General features: G+C 43.2%; 1 protein-coding gene across 1 annotated transcript in view; it reads right to left on the reverse strand.

Annotated features, from left to right (window-relative positions):
• PYGL (glycogen phosphorylase L) overlaps positions 1 to 24,235 on the reverse strand; it is a 292,076-nt gene that overhangs the window by 13,605 nt on the left and 254,236 nt on the right. Inside the window, exon 19 of the mRNA XM_044074307.1 lies at positions 23,700 to 23,766. Coding sequence (XP_043930242.1) covers positions 23,700 to 23,766 — 67 coding nt within the window. The remainder of the gene's footprint in view (positions 1 to 23,699; positions 23,767 to 24,235) is intronic.

Below are 24,235 nucleotides of genomic sequence, written 5' to 3' on the forward strand. Positions count from 1 at the left end.
TTTCTTCACCATTAAGTGAGTTTACTTGCAGAAATGTAAATTGGTCCTGGTTGGAACACCAAAGAGCATTTAATAATCTGAAGAAAATTGCCATTCCACCCACACAGATATGCTCACACACCTGTAACTTTCTTGTGATGCTTCAAGGTACAGCCTTGGTGCAGCATGCTGTCAAGAAGGCATACCAGTTGCTTATGCATCAACTTGGAGATGCATTATGCACGAAAAACTAGCATTTGCTGTTAAAGGGCAGACTTATCCAAATAGACTGACTACCAAATGACAATTTTGAAAGAGCCAATGTACACAGCCGCAGCTCCACTGCAACGCATGTTAAAATTGGAATAAAATTTCAACACCGTTTACAAAAAAGCAAATACTTGTACCTTGCAGGTCATGCATACCCAGGCAAAGTGACAGAAGCATGAAAATGAGACAGCAGACTTGAACTCACAGAAGTCAAATTTTTCATGAAGGCTTGATCTAAGTCACATCTTCAGACCCAGTTCTCATTATGGAAGGAATCATGAAAGGTCCAAAATTGCCAATCCCTAAAGCAATACAACAGGAATATCAATTTTGCTTCGTGGTCACCCAGGTACTGATTCAACTAAAAGGGCACGAGGCATTGTGTTTTGGTCTATGTCCAAACAAAGAAGGAAGCTACCATATTCAATTTGCAAAAGAACCAAAGCATAACTGCTTCAGCTACACCAAATTCCTGAATTACCACGGAATAGTTATTACAGATTTTCGAATGGAATGGTCAACATTAGCGTTACTTACTCAAATTGGTTTGAAATTGACCTACTTCCAAATTTAACTTGGAGTCATTGCAAAAATCACATTTTTCTGTCCACGGTAGTCCGCACAAAGTCCTGTGACAATGGTGCACAGTTTACAAGTCAGCAGTTCAAGAAATTTGCCGAGCCTTGTGACTAGTAGTCCCGAGTATCCACAAGCCAATGGTTTAGCTGAACATGCAGCTGAAAGTGTAAAGCACTTGGAGAAATTAGAGATGGTACCGATGCTTTCCTCAACTTAGAAACATTCCTTTAGACAACTTGCTTGGTTGACCTCTGTGAATGTTGTCCAGACAGATACTCAGAAAATTGTGGTCAAAGCTCAACTTTCAAGAAACAAAGTACTACGATAAAACCAGTTAATCCCTTCGAACATTACTACAAGTTGAGAATGAAAACATCCAAAGGTTATGACAGTGTAGGAATCATGGACATTTGAGGAACAGATCTTGCATTATACAATCTGGTAAAATCTACGATTCCTTTTGTAATGCATTCCTTCAGTCTCAGCCAGTGCTGAAGTAGATTACCTGCGCCGACTAATTTCCAGAGTGACTCAACTCAATTCAGGACAGTGTGCTGGACAGTGTGCTGTCTTTAAACAACTTTGATGTAAACCCAGATGTTCCAGTAGTGAATGAATCCCCAGAGACTACCCCTGTTGCTAAACCCAGTCAGAATTTCTATGCAACCAGATCGGGTAGAATTTGCAAAGCCAATCCTAAATACACAGCGACTTGGACTTAAGTCAGTTACGTTTTGTTGAAATGTTGAAGTGTCTAGCTCTTAAATATGCCTTGTTATTGTAGAGGGAGGATGCAGAGTAGTGCTTCTATTTAACTTGGTATAGGTTACTGAGCATGTGCGAGAACAGTGCCATTTTGTGTAGTCAGTGTGAATGTAAGCTTGAATGAAGATGCACGAGTATTAGAAGTCAGGTCAGTAAGCATACAAAGTATATGCACAAGTTACAGCTCATGATGTGTGTATGTATAAACGACTTGAACAAACCCAGTCTGACTGCACGAGACATGCCACAAGGAATTAGGGGAAATGTGGATACACAAAAAAAAAAGGAGGGGAGTGAATACTACAACAGTGATAAGGGGAGAAGGACATCTGTTGTAGGAAGATTTTGCACTACCATACTTTGTCCTTTCACATCACTGCTGCGGTATTCTTTACCAAAGGGAAAGTACAAGCTCAAGAGGAAACTGGGGAGGAAGAAGGCCCATAAACCCATACAGAACAGCTCTGGCAAAGACCGCTCTTGCAACATTATCCAACTTGTAATTCTTAGTGAAGTCTAGTCCAAACATCAGCCTCAAGGACGGAATTGGTATCCAAACCTTTGAAAAAAGCACTGGAGGAAATCACAGCTCTGGTAGAATGAGGCAAAGACATTTTGTATGAAAGGAGCAAGAAGAAACGTCTTTGGAGATGAAGGACATGGTATGCTTAGAAACAGCCAAATCTGGGGTGAAGACAATTGTTCAGACTTGCAAATGGCCTTAGTCTTACCTAAATATCAGAGCTCTCTCTGTAAATCCAAGGGGTGAAGAGCCTTGTCACTAGCAGACTTTGGAGAAAAAGAGGGCAAATTAAGACTGAATTCATTAACCATCTTGGACATAAGGATTAGAACAAAGACACACAGTCCCCAAAGAAAAACAAAAAAGGAGGAACCATAATAGCCAGACATTCATATACGGTCTTAGCTAAAGTAAGGGCCAAAACAGTCTTCCAGGAACAGTGTAAGGAAGCAGAAGGTGCAGGCTCAAAAGCAGCCAGAGTCAAATTTTGAAGAAAATGGAGGTCCCAGGAAAGTGGAATAGGCTTCCTGGGAGACCTTATATGATGGATGCCTTTAAAAAAAAGCTTAACTTTCTCTAACCACTAGGGTTTGAGGTTAACAGCAGACAAGCAGAAACAGCTGAAGATGAACAGCATATGCTAACCCAGCATGGAGCAATTAACAAATGAAAACCAGAAGGATCCCTGCAGAAGTACAGGCTAACAAAAGTCTTTTGGCTAACTAAATTTGCAGAGGACTGCAAACTAGGAGCCATAAATCAAAACTAACGATGTGGACATTCTACAAAAGGGCCTCACTGAGACAGATGCCTGGTGTCAAAGACATGGTCTCAAGCTCAATGCCAAAAAGTGCATAGTCATTCTCTTTGGTAAAAACTCTGTACCCATGAACTACCGCATAGGTGGTAGTCTACTTAACACCGAAAGTGTGATGAGACCACGGGACACAGGTGGACAGTAGTCTCTCCTTTGATAATCACATGGCCACAGTGGTCAGGAAATCCTTCTATGTCGCACACCTCATCACAAAAGGTTTCTAATCCAGAAAAAAAAAAAAAAAGGTAATTGTTCCCCTCTACTCACTCAGACCCATTAGAGTACAACGCCTCTTTTGGTATGTACCTCAAGACATCTACAACAACTGGAAAGGCCACAAAATTACCTCACAAAGAGGATTACAGGCCTCAAACAGATGACTTAGAGACCATCACAAAAAACTCCAGCTTTACTCAGTCTCATATCGCCTACTCAGAGGCGATCTCTGCCAAACATATAAAGCTACGTCAAAGCCAGAGCTGTTGGACATGCTCCACTTAAGAAATCCCAATCCCTCCGAGCTACATGCTCTAGGGACCTAAACCTTGTCACCACAATAAACAGAACATGGAGGGATAGATTCCTGTCCCAGACTTCCCATACTCTGGAACAGACTACCTATGTCAAACAGAGCTCCTCATTAGCGCCAAGAAAAATCCTGATTGGATGGGTAATAGGAAATTCACCCCAGGGATCACTTCTGTGGTTCTGCTCGACAGGGGCACAAGAAAATAATTTTCTTGGGTGGCGAAAGCCAGTGTACCTTTTTGGCTAGGCTTGTATAGGCCCTAGGGCCAATAGCCTAGTACCCATCTATGAAAGTGGATCTAGATTACAAGCAAGGCACCAAACAGAAAATTGTTTCCATTTGGACACGTGCAATTGCCTGGTAGCTTGCGAGTAACTTGTGGGGATTGCTCCTTGCTAGGTGGAGGGGGAACCAATACTGTCTGGACCAAAAGGAGTAGCCAACAAGATTTTGGAGAGTCCTACTCTATTAGCAAGACCTTCAGAGTCAGATCAGGGAGTGAAGGCCTTCTAAGGAGGACTTTGGGACTTGGTAGAAAAGAGTAAGTTCTGTTCCAAGGGGAGGCAAAAACTCCAGTCTGCAAAAAGTAGGTCTGCCCCCCTGGATTGTTACATAGTGCATCACTGTGGTAATATATCTGAAGATTGAGGTGCTCTGGAAGAAAGAGGGAGTGAAATGTCTAGAGTGAAAAGGAGAGCTCATCTCTTATGTTGAGGTGGTCCGACTGCCAATGACGCCAGAAACCCTGGACCTTGAGGGAACCGAAAGGCTTCCCATCCCATGTCTGTGGTATCTGAAGTTCTTAAGAGGGAATGGAAAGACCCATGGCTGAGAGCTGAATCCAGCACAGAAGCTCAGGTATGAGGCATGGAAGAGGGACCATCATTTAGGGGATGGCAATGCTGACTAGGAACCACTGTAGTTTTCATGAATTTTGGCTAGAGGCAGACTACGAATGGTGAAGGCCATGAAACCTACAGCCCTGAGAAATTCCCTGGTTGTAACAAATCAGAGGAAGGGAGTGAAAAAAGTTTGAGAGAAAGCCTTGAAAGCAGGTAGGAAAGCCACCACAGGAATAGTCTGGAGCCTGCAACCAAGAACCACTATCCTGAGAAACAGGACCAATTTCTGAAGTTTACTGTAAACTTCAAGCTTCGTAAGAAACAGTATACTGGAGGTGCTGAAGCAAGGCCTCGGGGATGAAGCCTGAATGTAGTAGGTTGTCCAGATAAGTTTTGAACCCCTCTGATCCCGCAAAAGGCAATCACATGAGAGGCATTTGGGGAATACCCTCCCTTGGGGGCAGCAGAAAGGACAATGGGTAAAGCAGAAAACTGAAAATGCACGAAAAAGTAATTCAAAAGCTTCCTGAAAAAGGGGATGAATTGGGATGTGAAGCTCCTTGAGGTCCAGGGAGACCAAGAAAGCCTGAGGAAGAGGAAACTAGGTTTTGAAGGGATAACATCCTAAAAGGAAGGAACCTTCACAAAAGGTGTTGAAATGGGTCTCAGGGTGCTTCCTGGGAGTCAGAAACTCTGGAATGAAAATCTACCCCCTCCTTGTAATGGGGCATAGCATGATTGATGCCTTGTGCTAAAAGGCCCTGATTTAGTTCTGGAAGAAAGGAAGCTGCTTCTGCAGAGGTTTAAGGATGCCCAGAAAAGGAGGAAAGGATTTCCATACCATGAAGTACCTGACGGATGGACAGCACCCCAGAAGTCTTAAACTAACCCTTCCCAATTGGGAAGGGTCAAGGAAAGATGAAGGGATAAGGGAACTCGCCTCAAAGGGGAAGCTAACAGAAGCCTCCTTTCAAGACCAGACTGGTTCCAAGTAGGAGCGAGTAGACTTGGGACGTACCCGCCTAGAACCCTTCTTACCTTTGGAAGGATAAATGTCTGAACAAAGGCCTATTTGGATGGACACTTCCTCTAACTTTGGGATGGGAGAGAGAAACATTCAATTCCTGCAAGACCTTAACTTATCCAAAAGGGATTTAAGAAGCCTAGCAGCAAAGCATCCAACAATTTAGCTTTAATATCAAGCAAAGGCTGGAGACTGCCAAGAGTGATGTCTCAGCTCTACAGGTGACATCAGCTGCATCATAATTTAGAGTGGTGAGTTACCCAAGATGTAGAGCCCAGTAAAGAGGGCAGAGGCCTAGTCTTCCCTTCAGAATCAGAACTCAGGGACAGCCTGGGAAGCCTGAAAAAGGGGTAAAACACACCTGTCATATGGATCTAGTAATTAGACTGAAAGGCCAAAGTGGCAGCAGTATACACATTTTTAATAGCCGTTTCAGAGCTCTGAACTTGTCTAAAGTAGTTTAGTAGAGTTTTGGATTTATCAGGAGACTACAGAAGGGTCAGAAGATGGACATTTTTAGAGGAATTTATACAGGCACCCTGTAAAACCTCAGATTTCTTAGGGTGTGGAGGTTGAGAATCCAGTGACAGAGGCTGCTGAAAATCCATCTAGAAGGGCAGCCGAAACTGGAGATACAGCAAAGGACTTTGGGAACTCATCTAGAGGAGTTGGTACCTCTTGAATGTCAAACCTGAGAACACATTAGAAATAGTATCCCCAAAGGAAAGTTCTTCAAAAAGAAAACAGCTGAATCAAACCAGAAATTGGCCTTTCTTGGCAGGCAGCTGACCTTCATGATGGGAGGATTCTGCCATAGTACCCTGCACCAGCAACCTAAGGCATTTGTTCTCCAGGTAAATGGACAAGGCAACATGACTATGTAATAGGGTCTTTGGGACAAAACACTTGGCAGACAATATGGTGTATGGTCCTGGGAAGCACCCAAGCAGAAGAGACACTGCTAGTGATGATTCTTATGAGGAAATCTGCCTCCCACACTGACCTTTTCTAGTGATTATTCTTATGAGGAAATCTGCCTCCCACACTGAACTTTTCCCTTACTGGATGACCTGTAAACCCCACAAAAATTGGAAAACCCCCCAACCAGGCATTTAACTGAAACATGGCTCAGTAATCACAGGAGTGTTCTAAACTAAACGGCATTTGGACTGGGGGCAAAGTTGAGGTATTTTAGTTATCTTTGGGAATCCCTTTGGTAAAGGGCACTGCAACAGTGATATGGAACTGTACCAAATGCAGCTGCGGGGGGGGGGGGGGGGGGCTTGTAAAGACTCATTTGTCCCTTTACCCAAGGAAAGGAAGGAGACTCCCATCTCCAAAAAGTTATCCATCCACCCTGTCTTCCTGTACTTTCTGAAATGGATGCATCAAGAAGGTACGAACTTGCACCCCCTTTCATAAAGGCTAAAACCGAAGAGGAAGTGTGCATGTATACCACCCCTCATACTTCAAACTGAGGGGAAGCAAGCATCTCAGGTGAGACCAAAGTTCTGTACGTACAGATATGTCCAACTGATACAACATATGGGTCATTGGAGCTACTTGTCAGATCCAACCAGCAACTTAGGCTATCCCATAATGCATCTGTCCCCCCAACACAGATCTCATTCAACACCCAAAAGATAGATGCAAGAGTTTAAGTCTTTTAGTTCTAACTGAAGGAGGCTGTTGGGAGGGTTGCTGTACTGGATTAAGGATTTAGCTTTATGGCAAGTAAAAACTGACAGTGGTCAGATTCCCTACCTATATTCTTCCTGGGTGGTCTTGGGACAGGACACCTTTTAGGACAGCAGCACTGAAGGAAGCTCTAGAAAAATCAGTCCAGTTTGTAATGGGCTGTGAAGGTATTCACATATGGCAAAGTTGCAGCATCAGCTACTTACGAAGGAATATCTGAAGAAAACTGAAGTGGCAACAGCTCTGGTGGAACTTGTGCTGCATTACTCTGGTCATCATACACAAGGTTATAGCTGGTGGAAAGTGTGGCTTTAGAACTAACCGTTAGGTTGACAGGAAACCACTGTGTACCTTTTTTTAAAAGATCTAGTTCTGTGCAGATAAACAAATTTCTATGAACATCCAATGTATGAGGAATGCTCTCCCTTGTTACATTAGCTTGGAAAAGAGGCAGATGTTGTGGGAGATGAGTTTGCTTCTGTGGCAAAGGGATAAGAGGGCTTAATTCTGAGAAACTAATCAAATGAAAAATAAGATGGGGGAAATTCCTGAAGTTCAGAAACCCTTCTAGCCAACATGATTGCTACTAGGAATGTATTTCAAGAACGGAACTTCAACTGAGTTGAGGAAGTTTGCTCAAAGGCAGATGTAGTTGGGGCTTTCAAGCACTAGATTCAGATCCCAAGGATGTAGAGGGGCCTTTGGTGGGCAGCCCAAGGAAAAATGCCTTTCATACAGGCTTTGCAGACTCTGAAGACAGAAATGTCTCTGAAACTTGCATGGAATGTAAAATAGTCACCAGCTGGCCCTTAAGTGAGAAAAAGCTAGAGCCAGATTGGAAGAGACTCCAGGAAACAGTACATTAGAAGCAGTGGCAGGGAAGGGTCAATTTGATTAGTATCTGCCAAAATGGCAAAGTGTTGGCATTTAATGGGAGAGATTCCCAGAAGCCAAGGGTGGTTTCTGTTAAGTGTTCACAGAAGGGGGAACCAGATTTGTCTGGGCAAGAAGGGAGCTATGAAGAGTTTCTATGTGCTTCATTGTTTTCAATAGAAATTGGGATAAGTGTGGGGGGTGTAAAGCAGCCCAAGAGGCTATTACTGAGAATGCATCCCTCAAACTGTCCTAGAAGAGGGACCAAGACAAGGAACTTACCTCTCCACAGGACACCCAAGTGCAAACCAGATGGAACAAGGAGCAACTCAATCTGGACTAGCTTTGGACCACTTGTGATGCACAAGGAAGGTCCTGCTGAGCCAGTCTGCCAAGCAACTGGAAACCCTGGGAATGTGCGTTACACAAGAAAGCTATGAGAGGCCATTGCCAGATCATAGCTTCCTATGAAGGGGTAAGACTTTGTTCCCCTTGCTTGGTGTACCAAACTACCAGCATGTTGCCAGTTTGTATTGGGATCACATCTTTGGAAGATGGCTCTGAAGTTCCTCCCAGGTCAGAAGTGGCATTAAAGTAAGCAGAGGGACCACCTGTGGGACATCTGTAGACATCTGCTGAACTTATCAGAGTTGCCTTCTCCAGGAATATGGATCATTCAAAGCATTTGACTATAGCCCATTTTCACACCATATTTGACACAGAAAATAGTTACTCTTGTTTATATACACCACCGCATGTTTTAAGTACACAGCAGCTATACCTTGGAGGAAGTTCTCAGAAATCCACAGTGAAGATGGCCCTAATGTCCAAAACAGTGATGTGCAGGTTGGCCTCTGACCATGTATCATGGACTGTACACTAGACCATGTAAACCCCTCCACCCTATGGCTGGGAGAAGTGAAAGATCTAATGGCTTGCTAGAGGGGGGATAAGAAACTACATGGAATATTTGTAGAATTCTGAGAGCACAATACTCTGGTGAAACCAGGTATGAAGGACTAGAAACATGGTATGAAGGACTAGAAACATTGCTATCAGTCCTATAGCAGAGAGATAGAGACCTTGGCTGAAATTAATCAACTGAAGAGTTTTTGAAGGTAGACTGGCCTTGCAAGATTGTCCAGTACATGCGACTGCCTGAAGCATCTGACTTTGCAGCACAGTATTACGCAGAGGGAATGGAAGAGCTGGAGAACATATCCCTGAGCAAGCACTAGGCTCTAATCACAGCAATGTGGGTGCAGCTAACCAGTCAGTTAAAGATCTTGACATCCTGCAACATCCAGTTCATAGACTAAAGCCATGTACTTGATGGCCTTTCTGTTTTCACTATAGCCCCCAAGGTGTTAAACACTGGAAATGAACAGCCCCTATGCAGAAGCCAGGGAACCTACTCGATTCCTGGAATTATCTTAATGTGCATGGGGGCATCTAAGTGGTCCATTAGTCTCATCTCTTCATTAGCAACTATATTGTCACCATCTGGAATTTTGAGCAATAAACTCACTGAAGTTAGAGCTATACAGCTGGCCCACATCAATAGTCTTTCAAAACCTAAAAATACACAGATCTGGGAGAACCTCTCAATGTCCTTTTGACCTCACAAATACACCAACAGGATGGGATGCAGGTTAAATAGTGGAGTGCAGTTTGGAAGGGGTGTGAAAAGTGATTTTATACTTTCTGGATGATGGCACATCCACAAGTCCTGTATGATTGGCTTCCATAACAAGCGGGAGGGAGTAATTACCCCCAAACTGCATCTAGAAAGACCGTCTGGCACATCCTAATTCTGCAGCTGCTGTGTGGGCCCCCTCTGACAAGGATCTCAGTACTGCCAAGATAATCCAAGAATTTCTACCACTGTCTCTCTCCATTCCATAACATTCTACACACCACTTTTCAGACTTGTGTCTAATGGCCCTAATTGTACCACAACCAATATGGGCTCATCTACAGCCAAGAAATTTCATTGCAGTGTTTCACAAATTTTAGGTATGGCAAGTCTTTCCTTCACTCACTGCTCTGTTTTCCTTTACCATTGGGCTCTTACATCAAGGGGGAATGTCTGACATTGCACCTCCTTGACGTTCAAATCTGTAATTACAATGCCAGCATTTGTAATCTTCACTGCCCATCTGCAGCATTATGCACCAAGTGTTTGTTCAAGTTAGAATTGCACAAAAGTAAAGGAAAAAAAGCTTGACCTTTGTCAGTGGACTTCATCTACAAGGTAATTTGGAATGCAAAATAAGTGAAAAGGTAATGCACTTCTGAAAGCAACAGAAGGTGCTTGCACCAGCTTTAGAACTCCCTAGGATTCCCTATCAAGATGTGGACTGCTGGGGTAGACCAAGTCTGCTGCAGTGAAGAGAAGGATTCCAGTTACTGGACAGTCCAATATAGGTAGGTGGTACAACATTTAGTTCCAAGCCTCCTTAAGGAACATACAATGCTGGCAAGGGGAGCACTTAAGATCGAAATGCTGCCTGCAAGATGTTTCCTGGAGATGGGCAGCACTACAGGATCATGAGACTGGCATGTATTCTGAAATCGGGAGTCTAAGTTGGTAGCAAATGCGGTTGAGGAGCGAACTTCAGTACAACTTCACAGGCTGAATTCCTCAGGTCCAAGGCCAAAATGGTGACATGGTGCAGGCTCTCCATTTCCAGGGCAGTTAAAGACCCTTTGGTTTTACCCACTTTGTTGCTTCCTCCTTTGTCTCCAGTTTGGTGTCAAGACAGACCAGTGAACATCCTTCACGCACCTGTCTGCACAGGTGACCAACTGAAATTCTTTAGCACCTCTGTATTAAATTTCCTACGGCAGTGCCAAAGCTGGTAGGTTTGGTGCTGGCCCACCACAACAGAAGGCTGTACAGACACTGGAAGAGTAAAGAATGATTGGGAGAATCAGAATGGAAAAGTTACCAGTCTGGATGATTGGGATCCAAATACGGATCAGAGTAAAAGCTAGAAAAAATCCTCAGGGATAATGTTAGGATACTAAGAATCCGTGCAAGTTCTGGGAGCAGCAAAACAGAGAGAAAGTTAGAGTGCAGTATACTATGGGCAAAGGGAGGAGCTTGGGTCTGAGAAAACATAAGTCTTAATAGTTGATCAACCACAGTATGCTATATTCAAGAGCTAAACTGATACTGCTGTGGAGCAGAGATTTTTAATCTCTTCGCCTGAAAATTACCCTATCAGGTTTCCCTTATTGATAGTTCCCACAAAGGGAACAGAGGCAGGAAAAATAAAGACAGACTCTGGTATGAGTAGGGCAAATAAGGCAGAGGACTGCACTGTGGAAAAGTCTCTTCCAATTAGTTTCCAATGAAGTGGATAGGGTAGCTGTAACTAGAAGTTACTGCCAGGTATTTCTCTTTAGACCCCCTATCAAAAGTTAAGACAGCAGCAGATTTTTTTTTTTTTTTATTTTTTTTATTTATCTAAAACACTGATCAGACACTCTGGGCACCTGGGGGCTTTATCCATGCACACAAGCAAGTGCTGGATATTAGGTGTGGATGCCCTATTTATTGCAAAAACAGCCAAGAAAGAGAATCACTGCCTTCTATGCCGGGGGGGGGGGGGGTCTCTTGCTGAACTCTAGGTAGGCTCATGCTCCCAACTCCTGATGACCATCCAGTGGCTATGGCATGAACAAAAATGTTAGGACAATCACCACCAACAAAAGGAGGAAATAGTGCAGAAAAGTGACATTAGCATTTACCAGCATGCAGATCTCGCTTCCAGACATGAGTCAGTTATCAGTCACTTCCTGCTGTTGGCCTCAAGGCAGTTATCCCTTCATAAGCAGAATTGTGTTGAAAATTTAGGGTTGCATGCCTTCATCTTTAAGGCCTCAAAGCCAAGAGGGTCACGTTACAGCCCAACACCCTCGCCTATGGGTTTACAAATTTCGGATTTCTCCATTATAGTAAGATTTATAAGTTTGCTGTCATGAGCTACTAGAATTACTCTCCCAAAGTAGAGAATGCATCATTTGGCTTAAGGTCAAACTCTGGATGCTCAGAAGACAGAACAAAGATGCATTATCTTCAGAGACAGATGTAGAAAAATACCTCCCACAGGCGCACATTTTCTGGGGATGCCACCTGCACAGAGATCCAAAAACAGTTAAAGGGTAAACTGTGCATAAAATTCCCAAACAAATACTTGGTCAACTGGATGCCAGTACTGGATAAGTTACCAAATGAGCCAACAGGCTGCTCCCTTTTCTATCCACCATCCTGCTGACAACTGCAGGCAAGAATCCTGCCCATGATGGGAATGTTCGAAGATCTGAAGTCTGGTCAGACGGGTGCATACCCACCATTCGATGGCTCCCACTTGTGATTAACTGCATTGCAGCAGCAATTATGACCTGCATCTACAATTATATTTGATGCACTTGCTTTAAAGCCTTTTAAGATTGGAAAAGGTTTTGATTTTGTTCCACTTCCAAATGTGATGCTCTTCGGCATTATAGATGTTAGCAGCACCATAGCAACAATGATTGCCAGCATCCTGTGACACTTGCAGTACCCATGTAGCAGTTAGAAACCAACTGCCATCCTCAAGGGCAAAGAGCTAACCAGCTAGATGTGGCCAGTACCCTCTCACCAATTCCAAGCATGCAACTTTGCCATGAAAACCTAGTTAAGAATTAGAAATAAACAGGCTCCAAAGCATACAAGTGTACACAGAGCTGAAACAAAAGTACTTGCTCCTTAGAAAAGAGTTTGGCTGGTTGTAAAAAAAAAATCATCCCACTAAAAATGCAAACATCTCTTCAGTCTTCCCCATATGAAGGCCAAGAGTCACTGTACATAGAACAACCTTGACTGAACTACTCATGGTATACCAAGAGGGAACAGCAGCTGCAGTGTCAAGACTGCAGATGCCACAAAGTGAAACTGCACTGAAGTTTTTGCCAAGGTGCAATGACCTAACAGATCACAAGATGTTAAAGCCCCTTGTTCAAAATGGGGGTTGGGGACGATGACAAATCTGGAGACGTTACGCCTTTGAATAACTGTTTAAACTTATCACCTACATCATAAGTGTAATATGCTGCATTGAAACCGCTGTAGACAGCTTCTCCATTTGAGTAAAAAAAACCTTTATGTTCCCGCATATATGCTCTGTGCTAATGTTCTAGTTACCAGTGCCACTGGTGTAGAGAAAAACCTAGACACTGGCAGAATCAGCTCAAGCATCTGACAGGGGTGACTATGGGGGAGGACAGCAATGTGGCTTTGCTGGCTCACCTTTTTGGGGTAGATTTTGGAAGCTTATGCCCAACGTGCATGTTCGGAGACAGAATCCCTGGTGGATGGAGATCCCAGGAGTACAAACATCATGGGAAGGAGAGGGAGAAGGGCCCAAGACCTAATGCATACAGAAACCTGGGCATGAAAAAATAAACCTCTAATGGATGCCTAAATGACCCCCCCCCCCCCTCAGCTGGCACTAATCCCAGTAAATGGGAATGTGTGGGCCAGCTGACAGACTGGAGTCAGGAGGCTGCATGGAGGACAAACAAGTTATTTGCTCCATAGGTTCAAGTCTTCCTGCAGCCAATGCAAGGATGATCTCCACCCCCCCCCCCATCCCCAAACCCACCTAACTCACTCACTTTGGTTACCATCTTGTAAAGTTTCTTGAAGCACAAATTACTGTTGCTTTCCATCAATCTTACAAGACTTACAATTAACACACTGCTCCACTTAAACAGTGTGCAACCTAACATGGAGCACACTTAGGAGCTTGGCTTTAATAGCCAAATAAGGCAGGCTTTCAATAAGATTCTGGCTGCTGTTTCCAATTCTAGTACCATGTGTATGGATGTTGCAATAAATCTAACTAAAAAGCCAATTAAAAAAGTCCTTATACATGGCTACTTTCAGATATTAATGAGCTAATTTCCAAGCAGAGGTGGCCAATGACTGCTCAAAGTAGAACCCTAGTAAAGGTTAACCTCTCCTTCACAGGTCCAGATAAGTCATTACTATGGTCAACATGTAGAATCTGCAACCCCCCCCCCCCCCCCCAGATGCTTTGACTTGCACATACTTTTTGCACTTTTTGTGTGCCTGGACTAGCTGAAATGGTTACCAGATCAGAGTGGATGTATGCGTAGTGCATCACACATACTAGTATGGTAGTATATCAGAGTACCAAAAAACATTAAAACATACATTCAACATGCAGATCTGTAACTGGATAAAGATTCAGCATGGGTCCCGAAGCTAAAAATATTACAACTGTGCAAAAAACAAAAAACCCAAAAAACAAAAAAAAGGTTTTGCCAGCAACTTAAGGTCTTCCAAACTGATTTGATATTCAAAAGGATAACTGGTAGCAGTGTCAGCAGAATTCTGAGGCAGGTGCACAATTGTCCAGTGTTTTAATTTAAGGAGGCAAATTGTCTAGAAGAGAGTGTTGCAAGACCAGAAGTGGCAGGCACACCAAGCAAAGGATGCCAAGAAGGACAGCACTCAGAACATATGAAATTGCTCCAAGGGCCTCTATTCCACATGAAAACAGAATTTCAAGAGCATACAGTCTCTTGGGAGATGGCTCAGTCTCGCTGCTGAGAGGACAGCAACAAAGACATAAGGGACTAACCTAAGCTGAAAAGCCTCAGATAAAGAGGCAAGTGCCTCATCCCTTCTCTAAGTAGGGAAAGGAATTCAAAGACTCCCAATTTTGTCAGTCTTCAGCAACACTGATTACCCTAAAAATGGTGGTGTTAGAGTCAATCTACTTGTATTAAGCTTGACAAAATGCATACAGAGCCTGATGAGAAAGTTTGGGTCAGTAAACTTAACCACACGCGTCCCAACTTCCAATATAAAGGAGATTTGTAAAGCAGACTACACTGAGGACTGAGGATGCAAACATTTCTATGAAGTTCAGTACTGCCGGGGACTTGTGGATGTACAATTGCTTTCCAGTTCCAAACTAACGTCACCTCAGCAGCAGTTCAATCGCGTACCTATCACCGGTGTGGATCTTGGTACTTAATGCAGCAGACTTGTGCAGGACTTCCCCCCTCTACTGGCAGAGTTGCAGGTTCCTCAATCATCCAATCCTTATTCAAATCTCTGATCAGCAGCCCTATGCATATTTTTGAATTTAATTTCTTTTAGCTTAATGCATGTGAAGGCCATTAATCATCCATCGATCAAGTCATCCAACTAGTACAAATTTAAAATGTTCTGTATCAATTGTTTTACAGGAATTAAAACTCAAATGACAGCAAAAATTCTATGGGCTACATCAGATGTCAGCACTTCCCAGAGCCAGCCAGAACAGAAACTCATTCAAAACTCTTAACATTTGTGCAGTCTCAATGAATCCAATGTTGCCAATTCCAGATGCATTTCCAATAGAGGAGTGCATGCACTATTAGTTGATCTCATACTTTGGTTCAAACCAGGCCATTTCTGAGGAGTCAAAACTCCATCTCTGGGCTATTAAATAGATTAGGATAAGATATTCTGGCTTGCAGCCAGCAGTACTTTTCCAGAAATACACATTTCATGACAACATGAAATGTATGGTTACTTTGGAACCAATTAGTGTGGTTTGGTATTTCAGCATATTTAAATTGGCCAAACATGCAAACTTTGGTGATTAGCCAGCATAACATACTGACTTTATAAATAAGTGAGCTACAACAGTTACAAATTTAACTAATACTATAAGGCTATGTAGTATCCAATACATTAAGAATGCCTAATACTTCCCATTTAGTTGTCCACAAGAAATGTTTACTTACACCAATACTGTATCCAATTACCATGCATTGCCTTTAACACTGAGTTTTACTGCTCATTTCTAAAGCTCAGCACCATTGCTAGTTATGCTGGGAACATATGAACACTTGTAGGCTGCAGTACAAGCTGGTGACAGTTTAAGTGGTTACATTTCATACTCATTACAAACTTCCTGATGGCATTTCATCTCAAATTTTTGAAACAAAATAAAATATTTATTCTATTATGACAGCAAGTGTTATTATTCACCCTAAAATTACCCCAACTTTCTCACCTACCTCTATTTCAGAACCCTATACTAATGTCAAACATGCAATTAAATTCATTTCTGTAAAATTTCCATAACATCTCTAGTAAAGTGAGCTTCATGCCTAGATCTCACAAAAATGCCTATAAAATAGGAAATTCTACACCCTGGCTACAATCAATTCATAAAAACAGGTGGTTATGACTATTCTATATCCCAATACTTCCTGTAACAAATCTACCCAAATTCCTAAACACTGAACTCCTCTCCCCTTAAACCCCAAACATTTGTATTGCTCTATATACACTCCAAGAAATATCTATATTTGCAGTCATCCCCCATCAAGTATTTCAAATGAAACCAATTTTAGAGGGATGTTGACACAGACTGGCAGAATTTTCCCAGTATTCCCCCAGTAGCTAGTACTGATCTATGGCTTCAAACAACTCGTGATTTTCCATACATTACATCAAATGTAACCATTCCTGACCATCTCTGAACTCGGTAAATACCTCAGGTGTTTTCTGGATTCCCATGGGGATATACTTTCTACCCATGTGCCACAGCACATTTACTAAAATCCATAACTTCTCAAAACTAACCCGGATACCTCTGTTCATAAAAAAGTACCCCTGGAAAAGTCAGTGGATACATTTAACAAAATATTCTTGAACATCCTAAATCTTGCACCAAGGATAGAGGTAAAGCTAGCCATGCTTCTAGTCTTTCCAAACAGAAATCTCACACACTAGAAACAAGGCTTGGAAGGAACAGCTACAAGTTGTCCCAAAACTCACAGCATTACAAGAACTTTGTATCCTTACCAAAAAGGATACTAAGAAGCAATATTAGTGACACTTGCAGAAGTAAAATTAAAAAAAAAATTCTGAATCTCCAAGCCATTGTACATCCTAGGATAAAACCATTTATATAGTCACCCAGAATCTAAGACACCATCTCAAATTCTTATTTCATAGAAAGTAAAGTTGCCCTCACCAAGGGCTCCTCTACAACCTTTTTCTTTGTATTAAAACCAGTCCAGTGTTTGCCATGTACCCAAGTTACTGGAACCTGGTTCACCTTTTGATGGCAACCTCCCTACAGAGTACCTTAAGTTAACTACCAGTTCCATTGCTTACCCAGTTTCTATTGTAATAGACATGCCTCTACAGGAAGCCTATCCCTCTGGAAAAATTCTACATTATCCCTCTCCATAATGAGAGGGATTGAATTAGACCTGCTATACTGCCGCCCTTTTCTAAACTACTAGAAGTGTCCATACAGTCCCCCCTCTCTTGCAAGAATTCTCAACATGGGATCAAGCAGCCCACAGCACCACAAAGTACAGCTGTGTACACTTGCCATAAATGTAGATGGTGTGTATTCATTGCTGCAGTCCTGACTTGTGGGATTTCCTGCCATGCAAGCCCTTTGCTGGCCCGACTACCAGAGTAAAAATCTCCCTCTTCAGTCTGGGAGATTTCCTATCCAACATCAGCATCATTAGGCTTGGGTATACAGGGAGCCAGCAGACACTATTTTCTTTCCCAGTAGAATGTAGGAGCCTCCAGGATGAATAAGCAAGGGTCTTGTAGGCAAAGGGGGGAGGGAGAGACTACAACAGGGAATTAATTCCAACATCTACATTTATGGCAAGTGGACACAACTGTACTATGTTCTTTGCGTTTCACTGTTGCAAACGCAAAGTGAGGAGGGTGGAAGGAAGATTATGGAGAGGAAAAGATGCCCTGTAGGATGGCAATGGCAAATCTTGCTCTAAACCTGAAGAGCCAAGTGGTAGTGTTCGGCAAAGGTATGCACAGATGACCAGGTACCAGCTTCCAAAAATGTCTTTGGTAGGAACTCCCTTTAAGAAGGCAGCAGAGATAGCAGTGGCCCTAGCAGAAAGTGTCCTGGCAGCTTCAGGTTGCTTTTCACCATGATGGCTGTAGCAAAAGGAAATAGTGAGATACCTACTTGGAAATGGTCCGTTTGGAACCTGGCTTCCCTTCAGAGCCCGTGGCAAAGGACACAGAGCTGATCAGATATTAAGTTCAGTCAAGTAGCAGAGCAGTCTATGCACATCCAAGGAATGGATTCTCTCCCCCAGTTGAGGGTTGGGGAAGATGGGCAGGTGTACGGCTTGCTTCAAGGATGGGTTTGTGACCACCTTGGGCATAAAGGATGAGTTAGTCCTGAGGGATACTGTCTGGGTGGAATATGAAAAAAGGGTTCCACTGCCATGAGAAATAGCAGCTCAGAGATCCTCCTAGCTGAGGTGACTAAAAAGGCGGTCTTTTAAGTTAAAAAATTTTAGGTCAGCAGAAACTTTTCCAGAACAAAAATTAGGTCCCATGGAGGTGTGGACTGCCTCCTGGCATGTATGATCTAGATAGTCCCCCTAATGAATTTTTACAGCAGGGGGTGTGAAAAGAGGAGGAACAGATCTGGCTAAAATTGCAGAGGCATGACTTTTGATGGAAAAGGATAGTGTCCATCAGGCTAGCCAAGCAAGGTAAAATGGATTAGATATTAGCTGAATTAGGATTGAGGCCTTTCTGCCAACATTATATGGAGAATCTTTTCCACTTGTCAGAAAAAATTCCTAGTACTAAGCCTTCTGGCCATTCTCAAGGTCCAAATGGTTTGCTTAGGGCAAGCTCAGATGGATGCTGGAAGATTATCCAAGTTGAGCTGGCAGATTGGGATGCACAAACCTCCTGTCCAGAGTCAGAAGGTACAGAGTTAACTGCCAGATTTTTGTTGGTTAATTTAGTAGCAGAGGATACCAGTGCTGCTTGGGCCAGTCTGGTGCTATCAGGATTACTCATGCCTCACCCCCAGAGTTTTAGGAGAACCTGAGGAAGAGGCAGGGAGGGTAAACGCATAAAAAGAAATGGGTCCAAGGGAAGGAGAAAGCATCAGTCTTCCAGGCTGTGAGCAGTTTTCTCCTGGAAAAGAATCTTTAGTACAGCATTTTCTTTGGTGGCAAAGAGGTCTATTTGTAGGGTTCTCCATTTCTGGACTATGCTGAGAAACATTTCCTGTTGCAGATGCCATTCATGGGGATCCATCAAGTTCCTGCGGAAGTGATCTGCTTGAGTGTTTTGAACCCCTTGAAAAAGTATTGGTGCCATGTGCAAACCCACAGTTGCCCCAGATCTGCATAGCTAGTAGACAGACTAAAAAAGGGACTGCCTCCTTATGCATCACAAGACAGTGGTACTGTGTTCTGCCCAACAGGACTCCTGGTTTCCATTTTTCTTTGAAAGCTACTGTGCCCTTTTGAATCAGTTCTTTCCAGTTTGTGCTAGTCTCAGACCTGACATTTCCCTTGGGATTGAAGGTGTTGAAAATGAGCCCCAGGCTCTGTGGTTAAGCCTGTGCCCACCATGCAAATTTGTCCTCAAGGCAAGGGATCAGCCGAATTTCAGGTCACCGAGTGCTGGCACCACACACAGGTACCAATGGAGTTTCCTCATGTGTAGCCTAGTGAGAGGAATGAGGATAGTAGATGCTGTGCATCCTAATGCTCTGAAAAATTCCCTGGCTGACCGGAACGGTCTCTGCATGATGTTTTGGAAGCAGAGTCAGAAAGGACACTCCACGAGAAAGGCCTTTTGAAGGAAGACTCCAGAAGAGCTCCCAGGAAATGTATCCTAGTGGATTTGTCTGTGTTGGATTTGCGTAGATTTATGCTAAACCCAAAGGAGGTCAGGTTGAGTAAAGGCTACATCCCCCCAAGGAGCTTTGATAGACTTGCAGCTTGAATAAGGCAGTCATCTAGATGGATAAACTTGAACCCCCCCCTCCATGTTCTGTACAGGGTGGCCAAGTACTCTGGCTCATGTACTGCTCCCAGGGTTCTTAAAAGGCACTGCAGATAAGCGACTGGTACCAGCTCTGAAATAAACTTCTGCTCAGTTTCTCTAGGAATGTACAAGTAAGCATAGCTTGCATCCAGGGTGACAAATAAGGCCTGGGGCACTATCGTGGGTAGAAGCTTTTGAAGAGTCAACATTGAATTTTGGTACCAGCAAGGACATAGAGATTGGAGAGATCTAGAATAGGCCAGCCGCCTTCCTTTCTGGGAACCAGAAAGCCTTAGATCCCCTTTCCTTTTCGGTGTTCTGGGACTTGTGGGACTTGTTCCACTGAGCCATGCAAACACAAATTGAGAATGGGAGTCCGATTTTGGAAACCAGAGTATCTTAATGGCTCTTTGAAAGAGATCCTGTAAACATTTAGATGATATTCAGAACCCACTATTCTAAAGTGATGAGGGACCCATTTTCTTTTGAACAGGGATAGCCTTCGTCCTAGTCTTCCTACTACCTTTTTTGGGGGAGAGCGAGTGCAAGGGGGAGGGGAATGGGAGAGTCACTGCTACTCTACCAGAACCCTGTGGCCTGGAACTCACCTGCCTTGGGGGTTTGAGGACCGCCGCTGCCTGGGGCTTTGCAATTAGTGCAGTCTTTGGAAGTCTTTATCTCTGGGGTTTTGACAGACAGGGAAAGGACCAGTGTTTAGTGGGAATTCCTACTAAGACTCAGGAGTAGGAACTTGGAAGTCTAACAAAACAGTCTGTATAGATTTTGCTTCTTTTTGAACACAGCTTCAGCTTTTAGACCAAAGGGGAAGTCTATGTCCAGGGGTGCATCCAGCAGGACAGACTGCTTGGTGAGCAGACCCTTCCAGACCATGTGAAGCATGCCTTCTAATGACAGAACTAGAGACTGCAGCTCAGCTGGAGGCTTCCATACCATCACAGCCACGGTGTAGAGTGCCTCGCTACCTGGGATCTGGAATGACAAGAGGTCAAACAATTCTTTGGAAATGTTCTAGTCCTCTACGGAAGAAATCTTTTGCTTCATTTGATACAAGTTTGTCTGTATTTAATCACATGACATTGGCAGTTAGGTTCAGCCATGAGGGCCCTTATCAAGGAACCTTTGTCAGCTGGTAAAGGAATTTTTGAACAGCTAGCCCTTGCTCCTTTGGGTCCTGGACTGAACCGCTGGGTCATCAGGATTCTTGAGGAGGTATTTATGCAAGTCCAGCACCATGTAGAACCCATCTGGTTTGAGGGACTGGAGGAAAAGAATCTGAATTCAATAATTCATATAAACAGCCTCTACAATCTCTAACACTGTTGGGATAACCAAAGGCTTGTGTTCTGGAGGATATGAAATTCCCTAATCCTCGATTGTGGGTATTCCCGGGCCTCACACTGGAAATGTTCCCTCATGGCATGGAGTTTCCCCAAAAGGTGATGTCTTTAGGAGGCAAAGATGCAGACTCTAGAATCTGAATCTTCATTAGTAATTAAGAGTCCAACCTCAGATTCCTCCTAGTCAGGATCCTCAGAATCAGGAGGCTCAAACCTTCAGAGGTGGTATCCCTCTTCCTTTTACCTGGGGAAGGCTCCAAAGGAGATTGCGTAGCTCTGACTAAAGACAGTCTTCAGCTTACCTCACCAGGTCTACTGATATACTTGTACATGGGAGCTAGTAGGTCTAGGCACAGACTGAACCCTTAGAAGTAGCTCTGGCCTTGGGCCTAGGTATGCCCACAACCCCGACTCCAGTCTCCAAGTATGAGCAGATGTAGGCGGACGCTGCAAAAGGATTTTGCCAGTAAAACATCGCTCAGACGCAGGGGTCTCCTGAGCGACCCCAGACCCAACACTGACTCCAGTTGCCTACAGAGGCCTCTGCCACCACTTCACAAAAGGGGGCTGTGAAAGCACCTTGACTTCCTCAGCAATAAAAAGCCTTGGGGGACCGGCAGACTGAGAATGACTGTCAGAGGCCCTCAGCTTGGGTCTTTTTCCCCCCTTAACCATCCTACTTGGGGAGCTCAACCTCAGGACAACCAGCAGATGCCATCGGATGATGTGAAGTAGGTGAGAGACTAAGATGTTTGGCTAAGATCTCGACCCTATGCCTGATGGCCCTAGATGTGAAACTGGCACAGAAGTAACTATTAGAAATGTCATGATCAGGGCCTAGACAGGTGATTGTGAACAGAAGTCTGTGTGGGATTTGCTTGCCATAGCAGAGAATTGTTAACCTCATCTGATATGGGTTAAAGCAAGAAAGTGTGCCCCAAAAGGGTACTAAGCTTTCAGATAACTTCTCTGGTGTCTGCATCTGACTCACTCACCGAAATACTGCTTTGTGCAGTGACTGCAAGGAGACATATCATGGCATTGGCTGGCTCCCTATATACTCAAGCATACTGATGTTGGATAGAACATCTGCCAGCCTAAGGAGGGAGATTTTTTACTCTGGTAGTCAGGCCGGCCAATGTATTACATGGCAGGAAATCAGGACTGCAACATTGAAACGTTTGTTTTTATTCAGACACCAATAAAACACAAGGCAAATGTGTCAACCTTTCAATAGCTGGATAAAGTGTTAACAGACTTAGCTTCAGTTTTCAAGGGGTCTGTCCAGTAGCAGTCACACTCTGATGGCTTACTAAAGCTCTCCCTTTCTCCACCAGTCAGCACAGGGGTACCTTGAGGTTCTCAAGCCCTCTGCTCAGTATCTTGACATGCTTTTTAAACAAACACTTGCATACAATATCATGACTCTCCTCTGACAATCTCCTAGCTGCAAACTGAATGCCTTACTAAGTCCATTAAGTCAACTTCTATGCAATCCAAAAAGCTTCTTTCCTAGATGGTATAGCCATGAATTCAGAATTTTACTAAAATGACTGTGTAGTCTCATACTGCTAGGTGTCAGACCAAGTCTGGCCTTCATATATATAGAATAAACAATATTGGTATGCGATAAGGAAAAGAACTTTCACTAATTCTAAAGTAACTTTAGTAATCCCATATCCACTCCCCTCATTCTTGCATGCTTCTATCCAAACCTATCTCCAGGTCTCCCAAAAATAAAAGTTAAAACAATGTTATAAAATGGCAAGACCTGTGGTCACTGCTCTGCACCAACATTAGACGCACTCAGCTGCTCCCTGAAAATGCCTCTCCTTTTGCCCAGCCATCACTACTATCCTCCTTCAACTCCCAAACTGTGACCTATGATGAGCAGAACTAGACATTTATAACCACAAAATCCCTTGGACAGTTAACCTCACCAAGTATGTACCCAAAACCTGAACACAGTCCCTACATCATCCCAGTTTATACCCAACCTCCACTCAGTGTAGGTCATTTTAAGCATTCCTTGGCCTCTGCTCTACTACTGCTGCTCATCAGGTTACACTCCCTCATTAGCTACATCACATATGTCATTCAATGCAGTTAACCACAATATTCTCCACCTTACTCCCACGCTCTGTCCTTCACACGCTGTATTCATCACCTCATTGCTCAACCTAGGTCTCCACCACTGCTAAAATCCTTCATTAAAGACTTGCTCAAGGTCACTCTCTGAGGTGGTGCTATCACATCCTGTCTTGAGCCAACTGAATTTCTTTTAATCCATGGATTTAAACCTACAGGCAACTCTGTACAGAAATAACATGTTTCAAAAGTATAGTAACCCAGGGACAAACTTCTCATGCAATGCATAAGAGATCAGCGAGTACAATACTTGTACATTTTCTACATAATTATGGTGGCTGTCAGCTGGAACAGGTTTTCCCTCAGAAAATGGGTGTCTGATCTTACCATTAGTAAGGCTGTAATTTGTTCATGACAAATACCTTGGCTATAAATTACATTGAGAAAGATTTTAATTTGAGATTCATACACCTTAATACTCTTACCTTGTACAACTTGCTTACTCTCTCCTGGGCCTTCACATATTCTTCAAAATCGGCAAATACCTTAAACCTGTTTAGAAAAATTATATACATTAAAAGGTGATTACATAAGTAAATAGGTGGGATACAGAAACCTATCAATAGGGAATGCATCAGGAATGTCTCACCAGTTGAGAATATCCACTTACTAGTTTTACATGCCCCTGCCCCATGCACATCTATATGCTGTCTAACAAACCAAGTCGGTGTTATAATATACCTTATCACCTTCAGAACACATTACCACAGACCTCTTTACATAGATATGAACTCCAAACAAGGAGGCCTCATCAAGACAAGAGTCAAAGGAAGAAGTCTACAGTAAAGGCAAGTTACTCAACTGGCTTTGAGCCACAAAGTAAAATCAGTTAAATTAGATCCATTATGCATTATCACCACGAAAAAACTAAATTCATATTGCAACCACGAAAAAAAAAAAAAAAAAAAAAAAAAAAAAAAAGACTGCCAGTGGCCCAAGCTCTGAAATTTTAACAGATATG

This window comes from Protopterus annectens, chromosome 6.part0, assembly GCF_019279795.1.
Source record: "Protopterus annectens isolate FY-2018-M chromosome 6.part0, PAN1.0, whole genome shotgun sequence".
Taxonomy (NCBI): domain Eukaryota; kingdom Metazoa; phylum Chordata; order Ceratodontiformes; family Protopteridae; genus Protopterus; species Protopterus annectens.